General features: G+C 35.9%; 2 protein-coding genes across 2 annotated transcripts; both read left to right on the forward strand.

Annotated features, from left to right (window-relative positions):
- Positions 1-4,026: 4,026 nt before the first annotated feature.
- LOC148562934 (uncharacterized) lies at positions 4,027-4,650 on the forward strand. The gene is made up of 2 exons (XM_088491071.1): positions 4,027-4,298; positions 4,419-4,650. The coding sequence occupies exons 1-2, from the start codon at positions 4,027-4,029 to the stop codon at positions 4,648-4,650; spliced, it is 504 nt and encodes a 167-aa protein (XP_088347197.1).
- A 6,594-nt stretch (positions 4,651-11,244) lies between these two features.
- LOC107647615 (uncharacterized) lies at positions 11,245-16,084 on the forward strand. Its single transcript, XM_016351683.3, has 3 exons — positions 11,245-12,838; positions 14,936-15,197; positions 15,470-16,084. The coding sequence occupies exons 1-3, from the start codon at positions 11,751-11,753 to the stop codon at positions 15,644-15,646; spliced, it is 1,527 nt and encodes a 508-aa protein (XP_016207169.2). The 5' UTR covers positions 11,245-11,750; the 3' UTR covers positions 15,647-16,084.
- Positions 16,085-22,595: the final 6,511 nt, after the last annotated feature.

The following is a 22,595-nucleotide window of genomic DNA, read 5'->3' on the forward strand; positions in this document are numbered from 1 at the left end:
TGAAGCTTCGCCATTCGCAACCTTAGTTTTTAATTCTTTCAACTACATAATTTATACGCTTTTTGACATTGTTTTTAATATGTTTTTAGTAGGATCTAGTTACTTTTAGGGATGTTTTCATTAGTTTTTATGTTAAATTCACATTTCTGGACTTTACTATGAGTTTGTGTATTTTTCTGTGATTTCAGGTATTTTCTGGCTGAAATTGAGGGACTTGAGAAGAAATCAGATTCAGAGGTTGAAGAAGGACTGCTGATGCTGTTGGATTCTGACCTCCCTGCACTCAAAGTGAATTTTCTGGAGCTACAGACCTCGAAATGGCGCGCTTCCAATTGCGTTGGAAAGTAGACATCCAGGGCTTTCCAGCAATATATAATATTCTATTCTTTGGCCAAGAATAAGCGACGTAAACTGGCGTTCAACGCCAGCTTTCTGCCCAAATCTGGCGTCCAGCGCCAGAAAAGGAGCCAAAACCAGAGTTGAACGCCCAAACTGGATCAAAACCTGGCGTTCAACTCCACAAATGGCCTCTGCACGTGCAACACTTAAAGCTCAGCCCAAGCACACACCAAGTGGGCCCCGGAAGTGGATTTATGCATCAATTACTTACTCATGTAAACCCTAGTAGCTAGTTTATTATAAATAGGACCTTTTACTATTGTATTAGACATCCTGGATTGCATTTTGATCCTGTGATCACGTTTTGGGGGCTGGCCATCTCGACCATGCCTGGACCTTTCACTTATGTATTTTTAACGGTAGAGTTTCTACACTCCATAGATTAAGGTGTGGAGCTCTGCTGTTCCTCAAAGATTAATGCAAAGTACTACTGTTTTCTATTCAATTCATCTTATTTCACTTCTAAGATATTCATTCGTATTTCAATCTGAATGTGATGAACGTGACAATCATCATCATTCCCTATGAACGCGTGCCTGACAACCACTTCCGTTCTACATTAGATTGAATGAGTATCTCTTAGATCTCCTAACCAGAATCTTCGTGGCATAAGCTAGAATGATGGCGGCATTCAAGAGAATCCGGAAGGTCTAAACCTTGTCTGTGGTATTCCGAGTAGGATTCAATGATTGGATGACTGTGACAAGCTCCAAACTCGCGATTGCAGGGCGTTAGTGACAGACGCAAAAGGATAGTAAATCTTATTCCAGCATGATCGAGAACCGACAGATGAATAGCCGTGCCGTGATAGGGTGCGTTGACCATTTTCACTGAGAGGATAAGATGAAGCCATTGACAAGGGTGATGCCTCCAGACGATTAGCCGTGCCGTGACAGGGCATTGGATTATTTTCCCGAGAGATGACCGAAAGTAGCCGTTGACAATGGTGATGTATCACATAAAGCCAGCCATGGAAAGGAGTAAGACTGATTGGATGAAGATAGCAGGAAAGCAGAGGTTCAGAGGAACGAAAGCATCTCCATTCGCTTATCTGAAATTCCTACCAATGAATTACATAAGTATTTCTATCCCTATTTTATTATATTAAATTCGAAAACACCATTATCAATTTATATCTGCCTAACTGAGATTTGCAAGGTGACCATAGCTTGCTTCATACCAACAATCTCCGTGGGATTCGACCCTTACTCACGTAAGGTATTACTTGGACGACCCAGTGCACTTGCTGGTTAGTTACACGGAGTTGTGAACCATGGTCTTGGCATCATATTTTTGGCGCCATTTCTAGGGAAAGAAAGAGCAATGAACTTTACATAATTAAAGTGTAATCACGATTGCGCGTACCACTGGTCTTGATCGTTCTCTTGTAGAACATCGATTAGCTTTAAAATCAGGTGCTCGACTGGTAAAGCAAACGCCTCGGCAATTCGCTCATGAAATTAATCAAAAGATTAAAGAGGAGATTGAACGTTTGATTAAAGAGAAATTTATTCGAACTGCATGATATGTGGAGTGGGTTTCAAATATTGTCCCTGTGATGAAGAAAAATGGAAAATTAAGGGTATGCATTAATTTTCGATATTTGAATAATGCTACTCCGAAGGATGAGTATTTTATGCCCATAGCAGATATGTTAATCGATTCTGTTGCAAGTAATGAAATTTTAAGTTTTTTAGACAGTTATTCGGGATATAATCAGATCTTTATGGCAGAAGATGAGTATCCAAGACTGTTTTTCGATGCCCTAGGGCATTAGGGACATATGAGTGGGTGGTTATGCCGTTCGGCTTAAAAAATACTGGTGCTACATATCAACGCGGCATGAATGCTATTTTTCATGAATATATTAGAAATTGTATGAAAGTATATATTGATGACGTAATGGTTAAGTCGAATTCAGCAAACCAACATATTGACCATTTGAGGAAGGCGTTTAATACAATGCGGAAGAAAGGGTTAAAAACGAATCCTTTAAAGTGTGCATTCGGAGTGTCCGCAGGAAATTTCTTGGGATTTGTGGTTCACAAAAAGGGGATTGTTATCGATAAAAACAAGGCTGCAATTTTAGAGTTGGCCCCTCCGAAGTCTAAAAAAGAGGTATAATCATTTCTTGGTAAGGTGAATTACCTCAGAAGGTTTATATCGAACCTTTCAGGTCGAACTCGAGTATTTGCACCTTTGGTGAAACTTAAGAACGAAACACAGTTCGAATGGATAAAAGAACATCAAGAAGCTTTTGAGTCAATCAAAGTTTATTTGTCCAAAACCCTAGTAATGGCAAGTGTTTGTCCTCATGAGCCTTTAAAGTTATATATTGCAGCATCCATAGATAAAATTGGGTGTATGTTGGTCCAGGATGATGAAGATGGAAATGAACGAGCTATCTACTACCTTAGTTGAGTATTAACTGATATTGAGACAATGTACTCACCTATTGAAAAGTTGTGTTTTTCTCTCTATTATGCTTGCACGAAGCTAAAGTGTTATATGGTTGCTAAACTTGTGAAAGTTGTCACCCGGACTGACTTAGTTAAGTATATGTTGTCTTATCCTGTGCTCAGAGGACGGTTAGGGAAATGGATGTTAGCCTTGATAGAATTCGATTTGCAATACGTTCTAACCAAAGATATGAAAGGTCAGGTTATTGCAAATTTTCAAGTAGATCATTCGAATAATCATAATAACCAAGGGGCAAACATAATCGATGTATTAGTTGATTATTGAAAGTTATATTTTGATGGTTCGAAACATAAAGATGGTACTGGAGTAGGAATTTTAATTATTTTATCGGAAGGTGTTCCATCGGAGTTTCTTTTTGAGTTAAAATACTCGTGTTCAAATAATGTGGCCGAATATGAGGCCTTAATATTGGGCCTCGAAATTTTGATTGAAAAAGGGGCTATAGATATTCAAAATTTTGGGGATTCTCAGTTAGTTTTGAAACAGTTATAAAAAGAATTCAAGTGCAATAATGAGAAATTACAAAAGTATCTACTGATGGCATGGGAACTGTTAGCGTCTTTTCAAAAAGTGTCATTGATTCATATTCCAAGGATTCGAAACAAAATTGCTAATGAGTTGGCCCAAATTGCGTCGAGATACAGAGTATTCCCAGAGACGTTAGGAATGTTGGCAAGGGTTTGTCAGATTTTAGTACCTCTTAATGAAAGAGAGGCCTTGGTTTTGGATGAACGGGAAGATGATAATTGGAGAAAGCCAATTGCTAAATATTTAAAAGATCCTAATATTCGAGTTGACAGGAAAGTAAAGCTGAAAGTGATGAATTTTGTGTTAATGGCTGATGATTTATATAGGAAAGGCATCGATGGAGAACTCTCTAGATGTTGAAGTCAATCAGAGAAAGATATTACTCTGGGAGAGGTTTATAGAGGTATATGTGGTGCCCATCAGGTTGGAATGAAAATGAAATGGACACTTTGTCGTAATCATGTTTATTGGACTTTTCTAATTAAGGATTTCATCGATTATTCGAAAGCATGCCAAGAATGTCAACGCATTGGAGTGATACAACAGATCCCAACATCTGAATTACATTCAATTATTAAACCATGGCCTTTTTGAGGATGGGCTTTAGATTTGATTGGAATGATACATCCTCCTTCGTCGAAGAATCATAAGTTTATTCTGGTGGCAATTGATTATTTCACTAAATGGGTTGAAGCTGTTCCTTTAAAAGAGGTTGGGCAAAGTGAGGTGATAGACTTCATTGAGGAACATATAATCTATCGATTCAAAATTTCCCAAACTTTGAGTATTGATCAAGGAACTACATTTACTGGCCAGCGAATTAAGAATTTTGCGACCTCAAGAAACATTAACATGGTTACTTCAAATCCATATTATGCACAAGCTAATGGGTAAGTCAAGGCAGCAAATAAAATATTGATCAAATTGATTAAGAAGCAAATTGGTAGTAAACCTCGAACTTGGCATGAAACTTTGAGCCAAGTGCTATGGGCTTATCAAAACTCACAAAGAGGTTCAACAGGTACTTCCCCTTATAAATTAGTGTACGGTCATGATGCAGTTTTGCCAATAGAGATTAATCTTAACACGTTAAGAATATTAAAGCAAAACGATTTACCAGACGATGATTATTGGAATGCGATGTATGATGAGTTGGATGATTTGGACTCAGAACGTGTTTTAGCACTTGAAAATATGATTCGACAGAAAAAAACATTGCTCGAAGTTATAATTGTTGAATAAAAGAGAAGTGGTTCAATATAGGAGAGTTAGTATTAAAAGTTGTGTTGCCGATTGACAAGAAGTCGAGATTTCTTGGCAAATAGTCCCATAATTGGGAAGGGTCTTTTCAAGTGGTTGATTCGTATTCTAGGAATGCATATCGAATTAAAGACATTAATTCTGGAAATGTGGTTAAGTTGATAAATGAGAGATACTTGACACGCTATTGATGCATGGGGAATCAAAACTAAAACTATAAATATATATAAAAAAAGTCATTATACATGATAAGATTTTCAGATAGATGGAATGAAAGGTTCCAAAAGTTTTTCGAGTTCGGAATACAGTTGAACCCTTTCACTGTCTAAAGCAAAAAACGCCTCGACTTTTATTGAGTTGTTTATTGAGTTCTTTCTATTTAGCCTCTACAGTACAAAGTTTCTTGAAAATTTTTTGTTGTTTATGTTGAATTGCGGCCAAGGGTTCAGCTAAGCCTGTTTTTCTTTTTCGAATTTTAGCTGGCTTTTGTTCGATTTGGGCTAGTTCTATTTTGAGCTCTTCTTCTTGCTTGTCATAAAAGGCTCAAGCATTGAGGGCTTAAGAAACCCTTAAATCATACTGTTTCCATGATTCTTTCATTGGTTGAAGAGCTGCATTAACTTCTTCTGATTCGATTTCAATTCGGGCTACTTTCTCCTTGGCTGCCTGTAACTTATCTTGAATAGTGATGCAGCTATTCAAGATTTTTATAAACTTCTTGATTATAGAAGAAAATTAAGGAGGGACCTAAAATTCAAGAGAAGAGCTCAAAATATCAGAAAAAAGAGAATTCAAGCTTAATTGACTGATCCATTCGGTGGGGGTATATGTCAAGAGCCTCAGAAGAGTGTTTAACTACTGAAGTGTGCGTTGATTGAGTTCCGAAGGGAGGCTGGATGTTGAAGCATCTTCAAGGGTTGGATTTGAGATAGGCGCTTTATCTTCTTGTGCAATCTATGTTAGGAATGCTACAAGTTTAGCCAGCTCAGCATCAGGAGGATTAGAAGTGATTTTAGGAATCTCATATGGTGGTTTGGGATCATGTGAAGAAGAGGGCTCAATAGTTCTTTCTGGGCTTAGGATTTTCTGAGGAGAAAGGACGTTTCCTGTGTCTGGAATAGGTGATTCGTGGCCTTGTGCAATAGGAGACCTGAGAAGGGAATCAATATTAATTGGAGAAGGAGGATTTTCAATGGGTTGACTTTGTGGTAGTGAAAGGTTTTCATGAGTTAAGTCAGCTAAGGATGGTGTGTCAATTATTGATGGCAGGATGATTTTTATGGGCTCAACAGAGATCACAGTTTAAGCAGAGGAGTGAGACTCTTATTGTTCTGGCCTTGGTTGATCCCTTGGTGTTTCAGATTCAGGAGTAAATGTAGAACTAGTGGTAGATTCAACAATTTTCTCAGCCTGAAATAAGAAAAAAATGTTTTACAGGTTAAGTTTTTTCGATTTATTAGGAAGATTCGAAATTAACATAAAACTACCTGGATGGATCTTCTTCGAATCAGATGAGGAAATGGAGCGTCTTCTGAGTCATCTTCCGAATCAGATTCTAGGGAAGGAGTGAAGATGTTTGTTTGTGTATGTTGCTCACTTTCATCAGAAAAACTTTCACTTGATGATTGAATCTGATAATGATCAAATAGTTCGGAATCAAGGTGTGTTTAAATAAATATGATAAAGAGAGGTTCAGAAAAGTTCGATCAAAAGTTTACCTTTTTGGAGGTTCTTGTAGGAATTTTTTGGATTTTCTTTTTTGGTTGTCTTTGTTATGATGCCACTTCGATCTTTCTTTTTGAAGCCCTTTTTGGCGAGCTTTCAGCAGTTGGGATAACCTTGATCTCCGAATTCTTGATCTCATCGAAAGTGCGACTGTATTGGGAGAAATATGTAGTCCACCACTCGAAAAAAGATTTGGTGATGTATGAGCTACGTTCGTAAAGAAGATGGTTGTAGTTGTCTCTGTGCTGTTGATTGGATGTGAGGCAGTAGTCAATCTCTTTCTTCGAAATGAATTCGATATGACAAAGGGGATGCTCATTCCGATGAGTAGGATCAGGAATGGCTTGAGAGAAACCCAATTGCCTGGCAACGTAATAAGGGGCATAAAGGGTTGCCTTAAATTACTCCCTTTTGTACTTAGGTAATCCAATCGGAATTACCTGACCAGCAAGCAAGTTTGCCCAGGTCTTATTGGTAATTTCATCTTCTTGATCATCAGTTGGGGAGAGAAGGTGTTCGAACCATAGGGGACCACAGCTTCGACGCAAGAATGGAGGAGGGAGAAAGTAGTCCAAAACAAGTCTTCAGGTGATTTGGCATCTTTGAAATTTGGTTGAAGAGGGGCCAAATGGAATCCCTTGATGTTTTGTTTTTCGGAAGCGTTGTTCCCATCTTTTTGCATGTATTTTTCAAATACAGCATTTAACCAGAGTTGAAGGAGCCAAAGAGGACCTCCTACACTGATCGAAGAGTTGGTTCAAAGGCAGTCAACCAAATGGCCAAGTTCTTCGAACAGATGTCCTAAAATTAACTTGGCCAAATTGAATCTGTAACCCTTATGTAAGAGAGAAGCCAAAGGAAGAAATTATTTCTGCATTTGGACACTTCTTGAGCATAAAACAATGGCATTTAACCAGTAGTATAAAAAGGCGACCTCATCAGTTATAGGATCGTCTTCTTGTCCCATGTTGTGAATAATAAAGGGTTGCCTTAAATTACTCCCTTTTGTACTCAGGTAATCCAATCAGAATTACCTGACTAGCAAGCAAGTTTGCCCAAGTCTTATTGGTAATTTCATCTTCTTGATCATCAGTTGGGGAGAGAAGGCATTCAAACCATATGGAACCACAGCTTCGACGCAAGAATAGAGGAGGGAGAAAGTAGTCCAAAACAGGTCTTCAGGTGATTTGGCATCTTTGAAATTTGGTTGAAGAGGGGTCAAACAGAATCCCTTGATGTGTTGTTTTTCGGAAGCGCTGTTCCCATCTTTTTGCATGTATTTTTCAAATACAGCATTTAACCAGAGTTGAAGGAGCCAAGAGAACCTCCTACATTGATCGAAGAGTTGGTTCAAAGGCAGTCAACCAAATGGCCAAGTTCTTCGAATAGATGTCCTAAAATTAACTTGGCCAAATTGAATCTGTAACCCTTATGTAAGAGAGAAGCCAAAGGAAGAAATTATTTCTGCATTTGGACACTTCTTGAGCAGAAAACAATGGCATTTAACCAGTAGTATAAAAAGGCGACATGTTCCTCATCAGTTATAGGATCGTCTTCTTGTCCCATGTTGTGAATAATAAAATCACTATAGGAATTCTTGTGGACTACTTTATAGTCCTGGTTTGGTTGCATATCGAAAGTCAGTTCAGGAGAATTTACTGGGAGACCAGTAATGGCAATCGCATCAAGCAAAGTGATACCCACCATTCCACAAGGAAGGTGAAAGTTATCTGTTGTTTTATTCCAAAAGGTTATAGTTGCACCAATCATCCAATGGTGAGTAGTAGGCGTGAAATGGAAAAGTCGGAGAAGGTCTTGAATACCAAGTGTTCTCCAAGCATCAGTTTTTTTTTTATTTGAGGTGCCTGTGCTAGGCTCGAAAGTCAGTCCCTCGAGGAGTAATTTTGGGATTATTTCTGAAAGATTTTTGAGGGTTGATGAAAGGAGTGATAAGGAGATTTTGTTTGATGAGCAAATCCTCTCCTTTGGCATTAAGGAAGAAACTAAGTCATTTGTTAGCTCGTTCTAAGGTTTGAATGGGGCCAATGAAGCAGTGAGTCTCATCGTCGATGGTGAAAGGGATGAGAATTCTTCTGTCATCAGGCTGAGATTGAGGGTCCTCAATGATTTCATCATTAATTTGATTGAATATTTGTAAAGTTTGTGGTGCTTGACTATGAGTTGCAGGTCTTTTGCCCTTATCTTGGGCAGTGGGGTGTTGCGAATTGAAGGAGAAGCCATTGTTCTGTAAAATGAAGAAACTGATGATGGTGAAGTTGCAAAGAAGTTGTACTGGGGATTCGGAGAGAAAAAGAGGTCAGGACTCAGGAGGATTAAAATCTGAAGGATGAAATGATGGTAAAAAATTTTTTCAATTTAATGAGTAAAGTTACTTTAGCCGTTTCAGAGAAGGAAGTTCAAAATTTGAAATTAAAGTAACTTTTTGGAGAAGGTGAAGTAGTGGAGAAAGAAGTTGAAAGATCATGGGAAACGTATTGGACAGATGTAAGGAGGAAAAGTGAAGCGAGTGTCATTTATGGTTACTTAATGCCTTGTGTTAATGGCATATTTAGGATTAAGTGCTTTCTCTCAAAATGATATCGAGAATAACACATTAATCATAGGGGGGCAATTTGTTGGTCGAAAATAATTTATTTCGAAGAAGGGAGTCATTCGAGAGTCAGTAGGTTGATCGATGAAGTAAACTGAAGACCTTAAGATCCGAGATTGTTTTTAGACGTTATATTGTCGAGCGAAAGGAACGGGAACAGTTACGCATATTTTCATAAACGTGGGAGTTACACTTCGATTTAATTGATTGGAGATGGCTATAAATAGGAGAAGGCTCAAAGGCATAGGGGTTGGAAATTTGCTTCAGAAATTACTCACGCACACTCACATCCCAGCGAATTTCTGAGTCTGCTTCGAGTCAAATTTCTGTAGGGTTCCTTCCACTTGTTTTGCTTTTCATTTACATTTTTTTGCAAATTTTATTTTTCTTGCAAATTTATCTTTCAAATAACATTTAACATTCTTGTCCAATTTACATTCCCAGTACTTTTATTTTTCGAATTCAAAGTCCTTTGATCTAATCGAAGGCATTTTACTGCTTTGTTTAAATTCAATGCAAATCATTTCAAATTCAGTCGATTTATTTTCAAAGTCTTTATTTATTATTTTCAGATTTCCTTAAGTTTATGTCCGATCGAAAGGTTTTTGATGCACTTTGAAAAACTGGTACTCGCAAGAAGGAGTAGGTTTCACTCCCAGACCATTAGATATCGAACCACCATCAATTTGCTAAAAATCGACAAGACAAAGTGTTAACGCTATGAGTGATCTAGCACAATCTCGGTCACACCTTAACTTATACATTCTCAGGCAATAACTACAAACTTACCATGGCGATGATTAGTAGCTGTCTGAGTGAATGGTTCAATTCACCCTCTTCTTCTTAAAGATTAAGGGCAATAACTACAAACTTACCATGGCGATGATTAGTAGCTAGTTTGAGAGGATGGTCAGTCTCATTGGGACTAAGGCACAACCCAAACTCCTACAGAAGATAGTAATAGAGAAATTTTCATAACGGGCACAAGCCTGACAGAGCAATGCCGCATGGAGGTAGAAGACCTATCGATCGTGAATTGCCTTTTTCGGAAAAGAAGCAATAATGGTATCTAGGAAATAAATATCAACTAACTATATGCCAGCAATCGCAGTAAGACACAGGATGTAAAGATTATCCAAAATGATTGGGTTAAAGCATATGTAGGTGGTTTTTTAAGTTCATTGTCAGAATCCAGGGCTCAATCTTAAACAGTGAAAACTATCAGATTGGAGTACGGTAGGGATAGAAGAAATTTCTAGTAGATTGGTAAAATGCATAGAAATAAAAAAGAACAACTTAATTTTTAGGATTTTGAAAAAAAGATAATGAGCTTAACAATGATAACTTTTATAACTTAATGTTTAGAATTTTAAAGAAATAAAGAACACAATTGTGTTAGGTTATTTAGCATTAACACTAAATTAACAGAAAATGAGAATATGATTAACATGGTACAATTTTTTAATTTAAAAAATTAAAATAATATAATTAAAATTTTGAGAACTTTTCTAATATATTTTATAATTTTTAGAGACTACTATAAAATTTAACTTAAAAAAAGAATAAGTAAATATAAAATTTGAACAAATTTGTCCATATATTTTTTGAATTTAAATCTTTTAAATTTTAATTTACTTTAGAAAATAAAGTGAGATATTTTATTATTGAATGATTTTTTTTTTATATTTTTTTTATTCTACCTATAAAATAAATAATAATAAATTAAATTTTATCCTCTAAAGTGAAATTCAAAATTTAATGTCTAAATTCGTATTTCCTTTGGTAGCAGATATACATAGATAAAACATGAATTTTGAACAAGATAAATATGTTTAGGAAAAAAAAGAGAAAAAACAGAAAGAAATAATATACTTGCAGAAAAAGAAACAAGATAAATTCGTTCCATGCGTAGTGATATGGTATATATACGATGTAGACAACATGTGTTGTACATATTGGTTTCTCGAGGAGGGGAAAACGATATGTTGCAAAATTATATATGAAACAAAAATACAAAATCCAAAAATATCTATAAAATATTATTTAGCTTTGATTTAAAACTTCAATTTTTTCTTATAAATATATCAAAAGAATCCAACTTTTTTAGAATACAAAATGATATCTTCATAAGTAATCTTGTTTGAAACATAAAAAAATAAAAAAATTCTTTCAACTACCGAATATTCTTTTATTTACTTCTAACTTTTTTGTTCAAAATAAAAAATAAAAAATCCATTTTTGCATTTGCACTTCCAATTTTCCATTATCATTTGCCATAAACTCCTAGCACGCTCCGATCCTCAAGCACGAAACATTCATTGAGATAACTCGAGAGAGAGAGAGAGAATCGCTAAAGCCACAATCCCTCCCGATTGGCAGAAAATAGAAAGTGCTGGAAAAAAAAAAAAGGAAAAGTGACAAGACAAAATTTCAATTTCAAACCCAAAGCATACGCCAAAACCAAGAGCTGAGACACGAACCCACGTAGAAATTAGGAAGTTAGAATAGAGTAGAATAGAAAGCAAGCAAGCAAGCTATCCCCAACACCAGAAAGAAATCCACAAGAAAGAAAGAAAGAAAGAAAAAAGGGGAAAAGGGAGGAGAAAATCAAACGGAGCCCAAGCCAAAGGAGAAAGAAATTCAGAGAGCCATAGAAAAAAAAAAAAAAAAAAGGAAGACTGGCGTGTAAAGAAAGAATCGAGTGAGAGTAATCAAGAGAGGAAGATACTTGTGTTTCCCTTATGCAATGCATCAGAAGAAATCAGAGGTTCAGATCGGAAAAGAAAGCGTTGGCGTCTCTTCCGATTTCAATCCAACACCACCACTACATCACCCATCTTCAATTCACCAGAAACACCATAATCACCACCAAAGCTATCAAGTTTTCCCTCAATTAAGCAGCGCCACACACAACGAGAAAACTGCACCAACAACTGCAACCCAATCATCTGCACCCTACAAGAGACCGTTATTGACCCAAACCCCTTCTACCCTCTCCAAATCCCCAACCCTCCACCAATTCCCAACCACCCCACCCTCCCCTTTCAAGCACCACAACGCCGCCTTCTTCTCCGTCACTATCGCCGCCAGGAGCGCCGCCTACCGGATACTCCGCCGCCTCAAGCACCTCCGTTGCTTCCGCCTCCGCCGCCTTCGGCTCCGACTCCGCGCCGTCCTTCTCCTCTCGCTGCCCCTTTTCTACTTCCTTGTCTCCCACCCGACCCATTCCTTCCTCCTAGACTTCCTCTCCGCCTTCGCCTTCTCCGCCGCGCTCCTCCTCTCCCTCAACCTCGCTGTCCCCCGGCTGCCATCCATCCGCCTCCTCCTCGCCCGCTCCCTCCCCATCGGCCTCAAGGCCCCTTCCTCCCTCTGCAAGCCGGCGCCGACTCTCCCCGTCTTTTGGACCATCGGTTCCCACCAAAAGGTTGCTGCCTCCCCCGACTCTGCCGCCGCCACCACAACGTCCGGGTGCTGGGTGCAGGTCTACGGCAATGGCGACGTCTACGAGGGAGAGTTTCACAAGGGAAAGTGCTGTGGGAGTGGTGTTTATTATTACAGCATGAGTGGCCGGTATGAGGGGGATTGGATTGATGGCAAGTATGATGGGCATGGGGTGGAGACTTGGGCTAGGGGAAGCCGGTACCGGGGGCAGTACCGGCAAGGATTGCGGCACGGTTTTGGTGTGTATAGGTTCTACACTGGGGATGTATATGCTGGAGAGTGGTCTAATGGGCAGAGCCATGGGTGTGGGGTTCATACTTGTGAGGACGGAAGTAGGTATGTTGGGGAATTCAAGTGGGGCGTTAAGCATGGCCTTGGTCACTACCATTTCAGGTGAATTTTTCAAATTGCTTTAGTTGATTTGAGTTGTTTGATGCATTTAAATTTTGGATGGATTTGATATCTTTTGGGGTTGTTTTTAATGAATAGGTTTGCCAATTGGTGTTGCATCTTGAATAAAGTTTCATGTATTTGTGGTTGTTTACTTGTTTTAACATGCTGATGAAAATGGTTTGTTATTGGTGCTTCTAAGTAGTTGAGTATATGTGTATTTTGTTTTAGGGTGTTGCATCATCCATCTTTAGAGATTGATATCTTTGTGGTCTCTTACTCTTAACTTGCTTGTTGAATTGTTTGGTGTTGGAGCATCTGCTATGGGTTTGAAACAATGATTTGAATAACAGGGTGGTTAAGTTCGTGCTTACGTTCTCCTCTTGTCCTCTTGGTGTTGCTTTGTTAGGATTTTACCATCAAGAATGATTGTATCGTGATTACATGCCTATTTTATTTGTTGCATATGGAATTGATTACACAAATAGGGTTTATTTTGTGCCTTTTTTGCAGCTTCGAGTTGTCTAAAGTCGGTGCAACATGCAAAACGTTATACTTAAGTTTCATCAAAATACCATTATAGGGCTTTAAAAATACTGATTAGCCATTCTTTACACTAAAATGAAACAATTGTTTTGAGGATGTTCTTATAACAAGCGTAACCAAGGAAAGAACTAAGAAATTTATTTTTATTTGATTACACCAATCAGATCTACTCAGTTCAAAGCTGTAGATTTTGGATTTTTTTATTTTTATTTATTTTTTAATGTGGAGTAAGAGGTAAACATATCTACTAAAATGAAGGAATGGTGTCTGAAATTTTAAATATAAACTAAACTTGTACATGATTAATTTATTATATTCTCCGTGTTTATCTAATTAGAAGTATTTATACCCATTGTCTTTGCTTTCTCTTCACAAGAAAAATATGGAATTGGTTGTAAGACTTCACAATTGTTTTGTTCCCCTAGAAGCTTGATTTTGAAAATTTCTTTTCATCAGTAGAAGCAATAACTTACTTATTCTGAGAGGATAGTGTTTTTAAACTTCTTCTCATGATAACTTATCCAGATCTTTTTGGGATTTGTTTTGATTATGCTGTCACTATAAACTTTTATGTACCCTTTGGGTGTTTTTAGTCATACAAATACTTATTCGGTTCCAACTTTAGTGGCTCTTTATGCCTTTTTCCCTGTTTCAATCTAGTTTCAAAAACATAAGGCTATATTCTGTATGATATAATGAGTTCACCTTGGTACATACTCTGTTGAATATCTACTAAGACATCAACTGTTTTCTATCTTGAAAACTGACTATGTGAATCCAAGGTTCCTATAAACATAAATAAGCTCGGGAAGTCTCAACATAATTAAATTGCAAGTTGTAATCTAGACTAGCAGACTTGTAAGACTTTCTGTACTAAAAATTCAAGTTAAAAAAATATTTTCATAACTGGACACAATTGAATACTATATTTTTACTGTTTTAGTTAATATTCAACTATTTCAATGTTATCTGAAAACAAATTTAAGACATTACAAAAGTATATCTTAGTTCATGACTCAATTGTTCTATGATCTTATAATTTGTACATGTTATTATTCTGTAGTTCAGAAAAAATAAATATTGCATGATATAAACAAGTCAACTCAAGTATCCAATAAAACTGATCAAAATTTTACATTTTGGAAAAAAAAAAAAGAAAAGAAAAACTATGTAAGTTTGAATTTGTAATCTCTGTAGTATAATTAAGAGTTCACTGATTTTATTAGAGTTTAAAGTCGTAATAGTTTGACATAAAGCAAATTTGAGTGTGGGTTAACTTGTTTTTGAATTCTAGAATCCTAAACTAATTAAGAGTTTAACTTGAGAATTTGTGAATCACGGTTTGCTCCTAACGACCTAACCTCTTAGGCATATAGCAGTTGGTGGTGCTTATTTATGTAATGCAAGAATTCTTATTTCAGGTTTTGTTTATATGTCCTTGCATTAGGGACCCGTTCTTAATTGAATTATGTATGGAATTGTATGCACCTTATTCTTTCTTCACCATGAGAAGTTTTTTTTTTTTTTTTTTTGGTATTTTTGTTGGCTAATTAGAAATGGGGATACATATGCTGGTGAGTACTTTGCTGACAAGATGCACGGGTTTGGGGTATACCGTTTTGCAAATGGCCATCGATATGAAGGAGCCTGGCATGAAGGTCGAAGGCAAGGACTTGGAATGTATACATTTAGAAATGGTGAAACCCAGTCTGGTCACTGGCAAAATGGAGTCCTTGACATCCCCAGCACACATAACACTGCTTATCCAGTTTCTCCTGTGGCTGTCTATCATTCCAAAGTACTCAATGTGGTGCAGGTACGTGCTTGTTATTTATGGTTAATTTACATTAGCACTTGACCTGGTTTGGTTTTCTTTTTCATTTTCTGTTTTTATTTTCAGTTTTCATAATTTTTATGAAAGAAAAAGAGAAAACAGTGATAAGTGAAAAGAATAAAATTTTGTTTAATGTTTTAAAAATGGAAACAGACAATGGAAATACAAACTAAACAGGCTCTGAATGTTCTTTCTCCAGCATTAACACCATTGTGTTTTAATTCCTACTTCTGGGCTTTGTTTGTGAAAACTAGGAAGCAAGACGAGCAGCAGAGAAAGCATATGATGTGGCCAAGGTTGATGAAAGGGTGAACAGAGCAGTAGCGGCTGCTAATAGAGCGGCCAATGCAGCTAGAGTAGCCGCAGTCAAGGCTGTACAAATGCAAATGAATCATGTTAACAATGAAAGCTTCCGTATTCCTGTTGTGTAAGACTATCGAGTATCGACCGCTGCTTTTATGTTAGTAGAGAAGCTTGAGATTGTAGCAGAGGGTGGTGGCTGGGCTACATGGTTCATACAGCGCATCGCCCATTTGGATAAGCTCTTTGGCATAACGCGCTCTTTCATTTCAAATTTTGAACTTTTGATTGATTTGCTTCAGGAATCTTACCACCAGGTAGCTGGCTGAGAACAAGCAGATTTGTCGTCTATCAGCTACAGGTCATGTATAGAGGGAGAAGGGTGATGGTGTCCATACGGTAAAAGAACTATTTTATAAATATATTTTTTAATATTGTCCTCTTATACTACATTTTTGTAAATTTTATGTAGATGTAAAAATGCTGGTGTTGTAGGTGAAACCTCAAACCAGCTACTGTTGTATTGTGGCTTGGTTATATAACGAGATATCTTTTATTTTTCCCCCAAATTGAAGTAGTTTGTGATGTGTAGATCCCATTAACTGGTAAACAGTGTTGATATAATGATATCTATCATGAAAAAGATATGTGCGAGATAAATAGTTACATTTCTATTTAGAGAAAAAGATAAATAGGGATTTGATCTTTTGTCCCGTAGACTTTTTTGTTCCTCATTATTAAAAATATTTTTAAGTCTTCGACATTTTTAAAAGTTGGACATATATATATATATATATATTCTTCGGTTTATATGGATCCGTTAGATCCAGCAAGCAAAAAGTCTGATGTGGCTTTTGTGTCTGATGTGGCTTTTGTTGTGCTGACCTGACTGTTATGGATATATATAAGGGAGAGTTTTCAAAATGGAACACATTAATCCATTTTCTTCAAAATAAAATGGACATATAAATTCTTGATTGTCGCCGGTCCGATGCGCAACTTATTTTCCTTAAGCGATGTAAGTTGATCGAAACAAAATGAATGGCCTTTTGCCTTGGAGGGCTTTGTAAGCTGCAATGGACCGAGAGAAACACCATAAAGACTATGAGCATCATACTCCAGAACACAATTATAGTGGACTATTGCACTTGTGACTATTGTTTTGTAGCTAATTGGAACCTGTGTTCTTGCGGTGTTTATCTTATATGGAGGATTGTCTCATAGCGTTTTGGTGATGTTCTTGCAATCCAATCAGCATATCCATCCAGATCCTGTACCACTTGGGCATATCTTTCCTTTAGAAATCTTGCACTTTCTAGAGCAGAAATTAAAAGCTTCATTCATATCAATTCATAGCCTGTCTACAGGAACGAGATCATGGAAGCGTCGAAAAATTTTGTGGCTATTGTTTTGTAGCCGATTGGAACCTGTGTTCCTTTATAATGAATTTTGAATCTTTGATTTAGAAATTAGGTTGACATAAGGTCTTTTCTCGCTTTTTGCCTTCTTCAAGGAACCTTTTTTTTATTTTTTTTCTTTTTTTAATTTCAGCTAATTAATTAGTTCTTGGAATTAATTTGTGTTAGTTGAATTTAATGTTCTTTGACCGTCAGAAAATTTTGGTATGGTTTGCTAATTTTATGGTATGTTATTGTAGCTTGTTTTAAATTAGGAACAAATTTTGTGAAGAGCATTGTTGTGGAGCACATTGAATAAATTTTTAGCTAATTAATTAATTCTTGCAATTAGTGAATGTGTTTCGTGTTAGTTAAATTTGATGTTGTTGTGTCATGAATTATTCAGGATTCAAGAGATTGTTTATGGTGAATGGACTATAATCACTGTTTTGATGTATTCTGATTTAACAGATTCAATATTGCTATCTATTTGTTTTGTTTTGATTTGGTAAGAATGTGTTAAGAGGAATTAGTTTGTTAGTTAATTAGTTATTTAATTGGCACTCTTCGGTTAGAGATATTTTCTGGTTTTCTTCTTTTTTGTGTGCTACATATATTTGGGGGTTGCTCATTGTAAAGTGGTGACAGTGTGACATGCACTATTAATCAATAATGATATCAGTCTTTTTTTACAAGTCTAGAGTTCAATTTCTCTCTGTTCTGGTTCTGCATAATCAAGTCTAGTTCATGATCTTTTTATGATCATACCAAATCTTAATACAAAGTTTTTATGGTATCTAGAGCCTCTCACTTGTGTTCTTGATTCTCATTTTCTGCATAAGTTTTTGATTAATTCTCTGTTCTTTTTTTTTTCTTCTTCTATCATGTCAATCACCTTATTAGATCCATTTACCACTAAACTTTCAATTTGTTCAATTTCGGATAAATTGGTGGATAATAATTTCAATACCTAGAGACACCAGGTTTTTCTTATAATTCAAAGTCTCGACCTTGTAGATCACCTGTACCAATCCAAGATTCCTATGCAATTTGAAGATGCTGCCAAGAAAACAAAGGTGGAAACCACTGAATCCAAGAATTGTATCATGAAATCACTTATCCCAAAAGTTTAAGTTGATAAGAGAAAGTAACATTAATGGTTATAATTCTAACACTCTCCCTCAAGTAAAAGTCTATGTTTGGGTTTACTTGATTTTTGTATAGACATTTTTTTTTCTTTTTTATTTGTCTTATGTTATTTTTTAACTTTTGGGTTCACCAAGAATCGAACTCTAAACTTTTCAAAAATAGAACTTTGATACCATGAAAACTTTGTATTAAGCTTTGGTATGATCAGAGAAAGATTATGGACTAGACTTGATTATGCAGGGAGTGTTAGAGATATAACCATTAGTATTACTTTTTTCTATTAGTTTAAATTTTTGGGATAAGTAGTTTCATGATATGGTATCAGAGCTCTATGTCCAGAAGGTTTTGAGTTCGATCTTTGATGAACCTCAAAAGTGAAAAAATAACATAAAACAAATAAAAGAAGAAAATGTTTATGGGACCTTTTGTCCAATTTTTAGAGATGCCAAGAACTTAAAAATATTTTTAAATGGTGAGAGACGAAAATGTCTATGAAATCTTTTGTCCTTTTCTTTTCTTTGTATAATGGACTTTCTACTGAATTTTCTTGTGATTAGTCATTTAAATGCCTAGGACTATGTCATATAAGGGAAATTTTTTTTAAAGAAAGCAGTTAGGTTTAATAAAAAGAAATCTAAAACAAAATGTTTAGTATGTTGAGATAATTGTTAAAACGATATGATATAACATACTTTACTATAATTAATCATTAAATATTAATAAATATTATTATGTAATATATAATATTTTTAAAAGTAAAGTATTATTTTTGTCTATAACAATTGAGATAAGTTTTAAAGTTATCCTTAGTTTAGATCATTCTATTTAAGTCCCTAATATTTCAAAATCGTCTTAATATTGTCCTATCGCTAGTGATTTGTTAACGAAATTGACACTGGAATAAAATTAAGATAATTTTAAAACGTTAAGAACTTAAATAAGGTAAAAAGGTTGGGAATAAAAGTGATACATTACTCTTAGAAGAATGATCAAAAATTAAGTAAAATGATAATGAATTTTAATGAAATGAATTGCATTATGATTTTAATAATTTTACTCATACTTGTATAATACTAGTTTATAAATTTTCGGAAAAAGAAAAAAAAAGAGCATGATATATACAATAAAGTATAAATTATATATTTTTGTCTCTAATATACCAAACTTCTTTAATGTTTAATTTAATTAAATTTTATTTAACTTTTAAATAAATTTAATTTTTTCTTCAATAATTTTAATTTTTTAATTAAAAATAAATTTACTTAAAATAAAAGTAATGTGACTAAGAGTATTTTACTTAGATGTAATTAGAAAAATAATTAAATAATTATCTTCTGTAAAAAATTGATATTATTAAATAATAAAATTAAAATTTATTTAAAATTAAAAATAAAGTTTAACTAAATTAAATATTAAAAAATTTCAATATATTATAGATAAAAATGTATAATTATTTATATTTTATTGTATATATACTATGCTCTTTTTTTTTTGCAAGTTATATGTGTTAGTTATTCTATAAATATTTCATGATGAGTAAAAATTTTTAAAAATAAAAATTAAAAAAATAAATTTACTTAGAATAAAAGTAATGTGTTTAAGAATAATTTGCTTAGATGTGATTAAAAGTAATTTAATAACTACGTACCATAAAAAAATTAATATTATTGAAGGATAACACTAAAATTTATTTTAAAATTAAAATAATTTACAAGTATTCCATCATGAGTAAAAATCTTAAAATCGTAATGAAATTTATTTTGTTAAAATTTACTTTTTTACTTGATTTGGAGTTATTCTAAGAGTAACGTATCGTTTTATCCCTAACTTTTTCGTCCTATTTAAGTCCCTAATATTTCAAAATCATCTCAATTTTATCCTATCGTGAATTTTAAAATATTAGGGACTTAAATCGAATTTAAACATTAGGGACAACTTTAAAATTTACTCCTAATCTTAAAAACAAAAATAATACTTGTTTATACATTAGCCCAAAACTTAAAGTCAGGCCCAAAAACAGACAAAGTCCAATCACCAAAGCCAAATGCACTCTAGCAATACGCCCGACCTCAGGGGGCCAACCTGGTATGCAAAACCTTAACTACACCTATAAATAAGCTCAATCTTTATATGGGATCGAAACAATCCTTAGATAAAAGGGGAAGATAACTACCCATTAGAGTAGGAGGGGAGGTTACAGAGGTGACCACTAGGTCACTACCCAAACTATATAAATACTCCCTCCATCTTAGGTATTTTCTTAACTCTAATCTATTAAAAATTTGCCTAAAACTTTTACTAATTTAAGTATCGAAATCCCTTGCAGGTACCACCCCATCCTCAAGACGTCGGACAATGGCACCTCTCCCACAGAGACGTTGGATCCAACACCCAAAGAAGTCTGGACCTCACGTTCAGGCCCAATACACCAGTTTCAGGTAATCGACGCAATATTACCGTCGTTGCCGAGGACTTGGAAATTTAACACCCAACAATGACGGACGACTAACCGTCAGATGGACATGCCGCCTTAGAATCAGAAGCATATGAAGAAGCTCAACCCAACAACAATTAGTCAACTATTATTTCTCCACAACCTGAAAGAGGACGAGACACCTATGAAAACCGAGATCTTCCAAGTTAAAAGATAAGCTCAGAAGTCTGCCAACCTAGAGGAGAAGGAGACCCCACAGAACTCATAGGATTAGTTCATGGGAACCAAGATCGGCTGCAACAGCTCGAACACGAGCTAGAATGACAACAAGAGTCGGAGAGAGCCTTGCAAAGTGAAGTAAGACGACATAGGGAATTGGAAGAAAAACTGGAGAAGATAGAATCCGACCTCAGGGGCAGAAGATTCACCCTGGGAGGAGAAGACCCGTTTTCAAAACAGACATGGACCTCTACGACGGGACAATCGACCCACGACATCACCTAACCAATTTCAAGAGTCGTATGTACTTAGCTGGTGCATCGGATGCAACTCAGTGCAAAGCCTTCCTAACTACTCTAACAAAAGCAGCAATGAAGTTGTTCGATAGTCTTTCACCCAGATTGGTCACATGCTTCGATGACCTGGCTAGGAGCTTTCTCACCCGATTTTTCAATCAGAAGGACAAAACTAATCACGCCCTAAGCCTCTTGGGTGTTAAGCAAGAGCTTGGAGAATCACTTTGGACCTATATGAAAAGGTTCAACAAAGCGTGCTTAGAGATTCAGAACTTTTCCACGAAAGCACAATTATGGGGATAGTCAATAGTCTTAGAGAAGGTCCATTCTCATAATCCATATCAAAGAGACATCCAAGCTCTTTGTATGAGGTACAAGAACCAGGTGAGAAGTACATCAACATGGAGAAATTGAGAAAGTCTGTATTAGGACAAGGCAACCAAGGCCAATCCAAAGATAAAGAGAAGGAGCCCAAGAAAAAAGAAGACTACAACTCGGAAGAACCATGAAGATACCACTCCTACCCTCCTTTGCGAGTCTCCCTTATCAACGTCTACAAAGAAATTTGCCACATGAAAAAAATACCACTTCTCAGACCCATTCGAAGCTGTGAGTACCACAAGAGTTATGGCCATTCCATTAATGATTTCTATTATTTGAAGAATGTAATTGAAAAGTTAGCCAGAAAAGGTCGACTAGATAAATACCTAGCTGGAAGGTCGGAAGATAGTAGCAAAAGAAAAAGAGATGAAGATGACAGAAAAAAGCGAGACTAGCTACAAAGAACCCCTGAGAGGCATATTCACATGATTGCTGGAGGATTTGAGAGCGGAGGAATAATAAAATTCTCTCATAAAAGGCACTTAAACGAAGTCTATCAAGTTGGCAAAGAAACAGAAACACCGGTCCTTCCTGAGATCACTGTCACAAAGGAGGATGTCCGGAGTATTATCATGCCCGGACATGACGTTCTTGTAGTGATAAATATGATCCTCGCTAATGCAAACTTCCATAGTACCTTGATAGATCAGGGGAGTTCAGCTAACATACTATTCAAACCAGCTTTCGACAAGCTGGGCTTGGAAGAAAAAGATTTAAAGGCATATCTGAATACCCTCTTTGGTTTGGGGGACTCGCCTATCCGACCTTTGGGATTCATATCCCTTTATACACCTTCGGTAAATGAACAAAAGTAAAATCTCTGAGCATAGATTACATTGTAGTTGACGTCGCATCAGTCTACAACACTCTGATAGGTCGAACACCACTTAACTGGCTTATTGCTGTAGTATCAACTTCCCACCTTTACATAAAATTTCCTACCCAGAGGGAATAGGACTATAAAGGGATATCAAAAGCTGGCTAGAAGATGCAATAATGAGAGCTTGAATTTGCGAGGTTGTGTAAAGGAAAAAGAGGTTAACTCAATAGAACTCAGAGAATTCCAAGCTCGTGAAGAACTGAGGCCTCAACCCGAAGGAAAAATAGAAGAAGTACAAATAGGGCACGAACTCAGAAAAACTACAGGAGCAAATCTGGATGGAAAATTAAAACAAGAGCCGCCTATCCAGATCCTGCGAGCAAA

Source organism: Arachis ipaensis, chromosome B6 (assembly GCF_059453495.1).
Source record: "Arachis ipaensis isolate K30076 ecotype BB chromosome B6, ASM5945349v1, whole genome shotgun sequence".
NCBI classification, from domain to species: domain Eukaryota; kingdom Viridiplantae; phylum Streptophyta; class Magnoliopsida; order Fabales; family Fabaceae; genus Arachis; species Arachis ipaensis.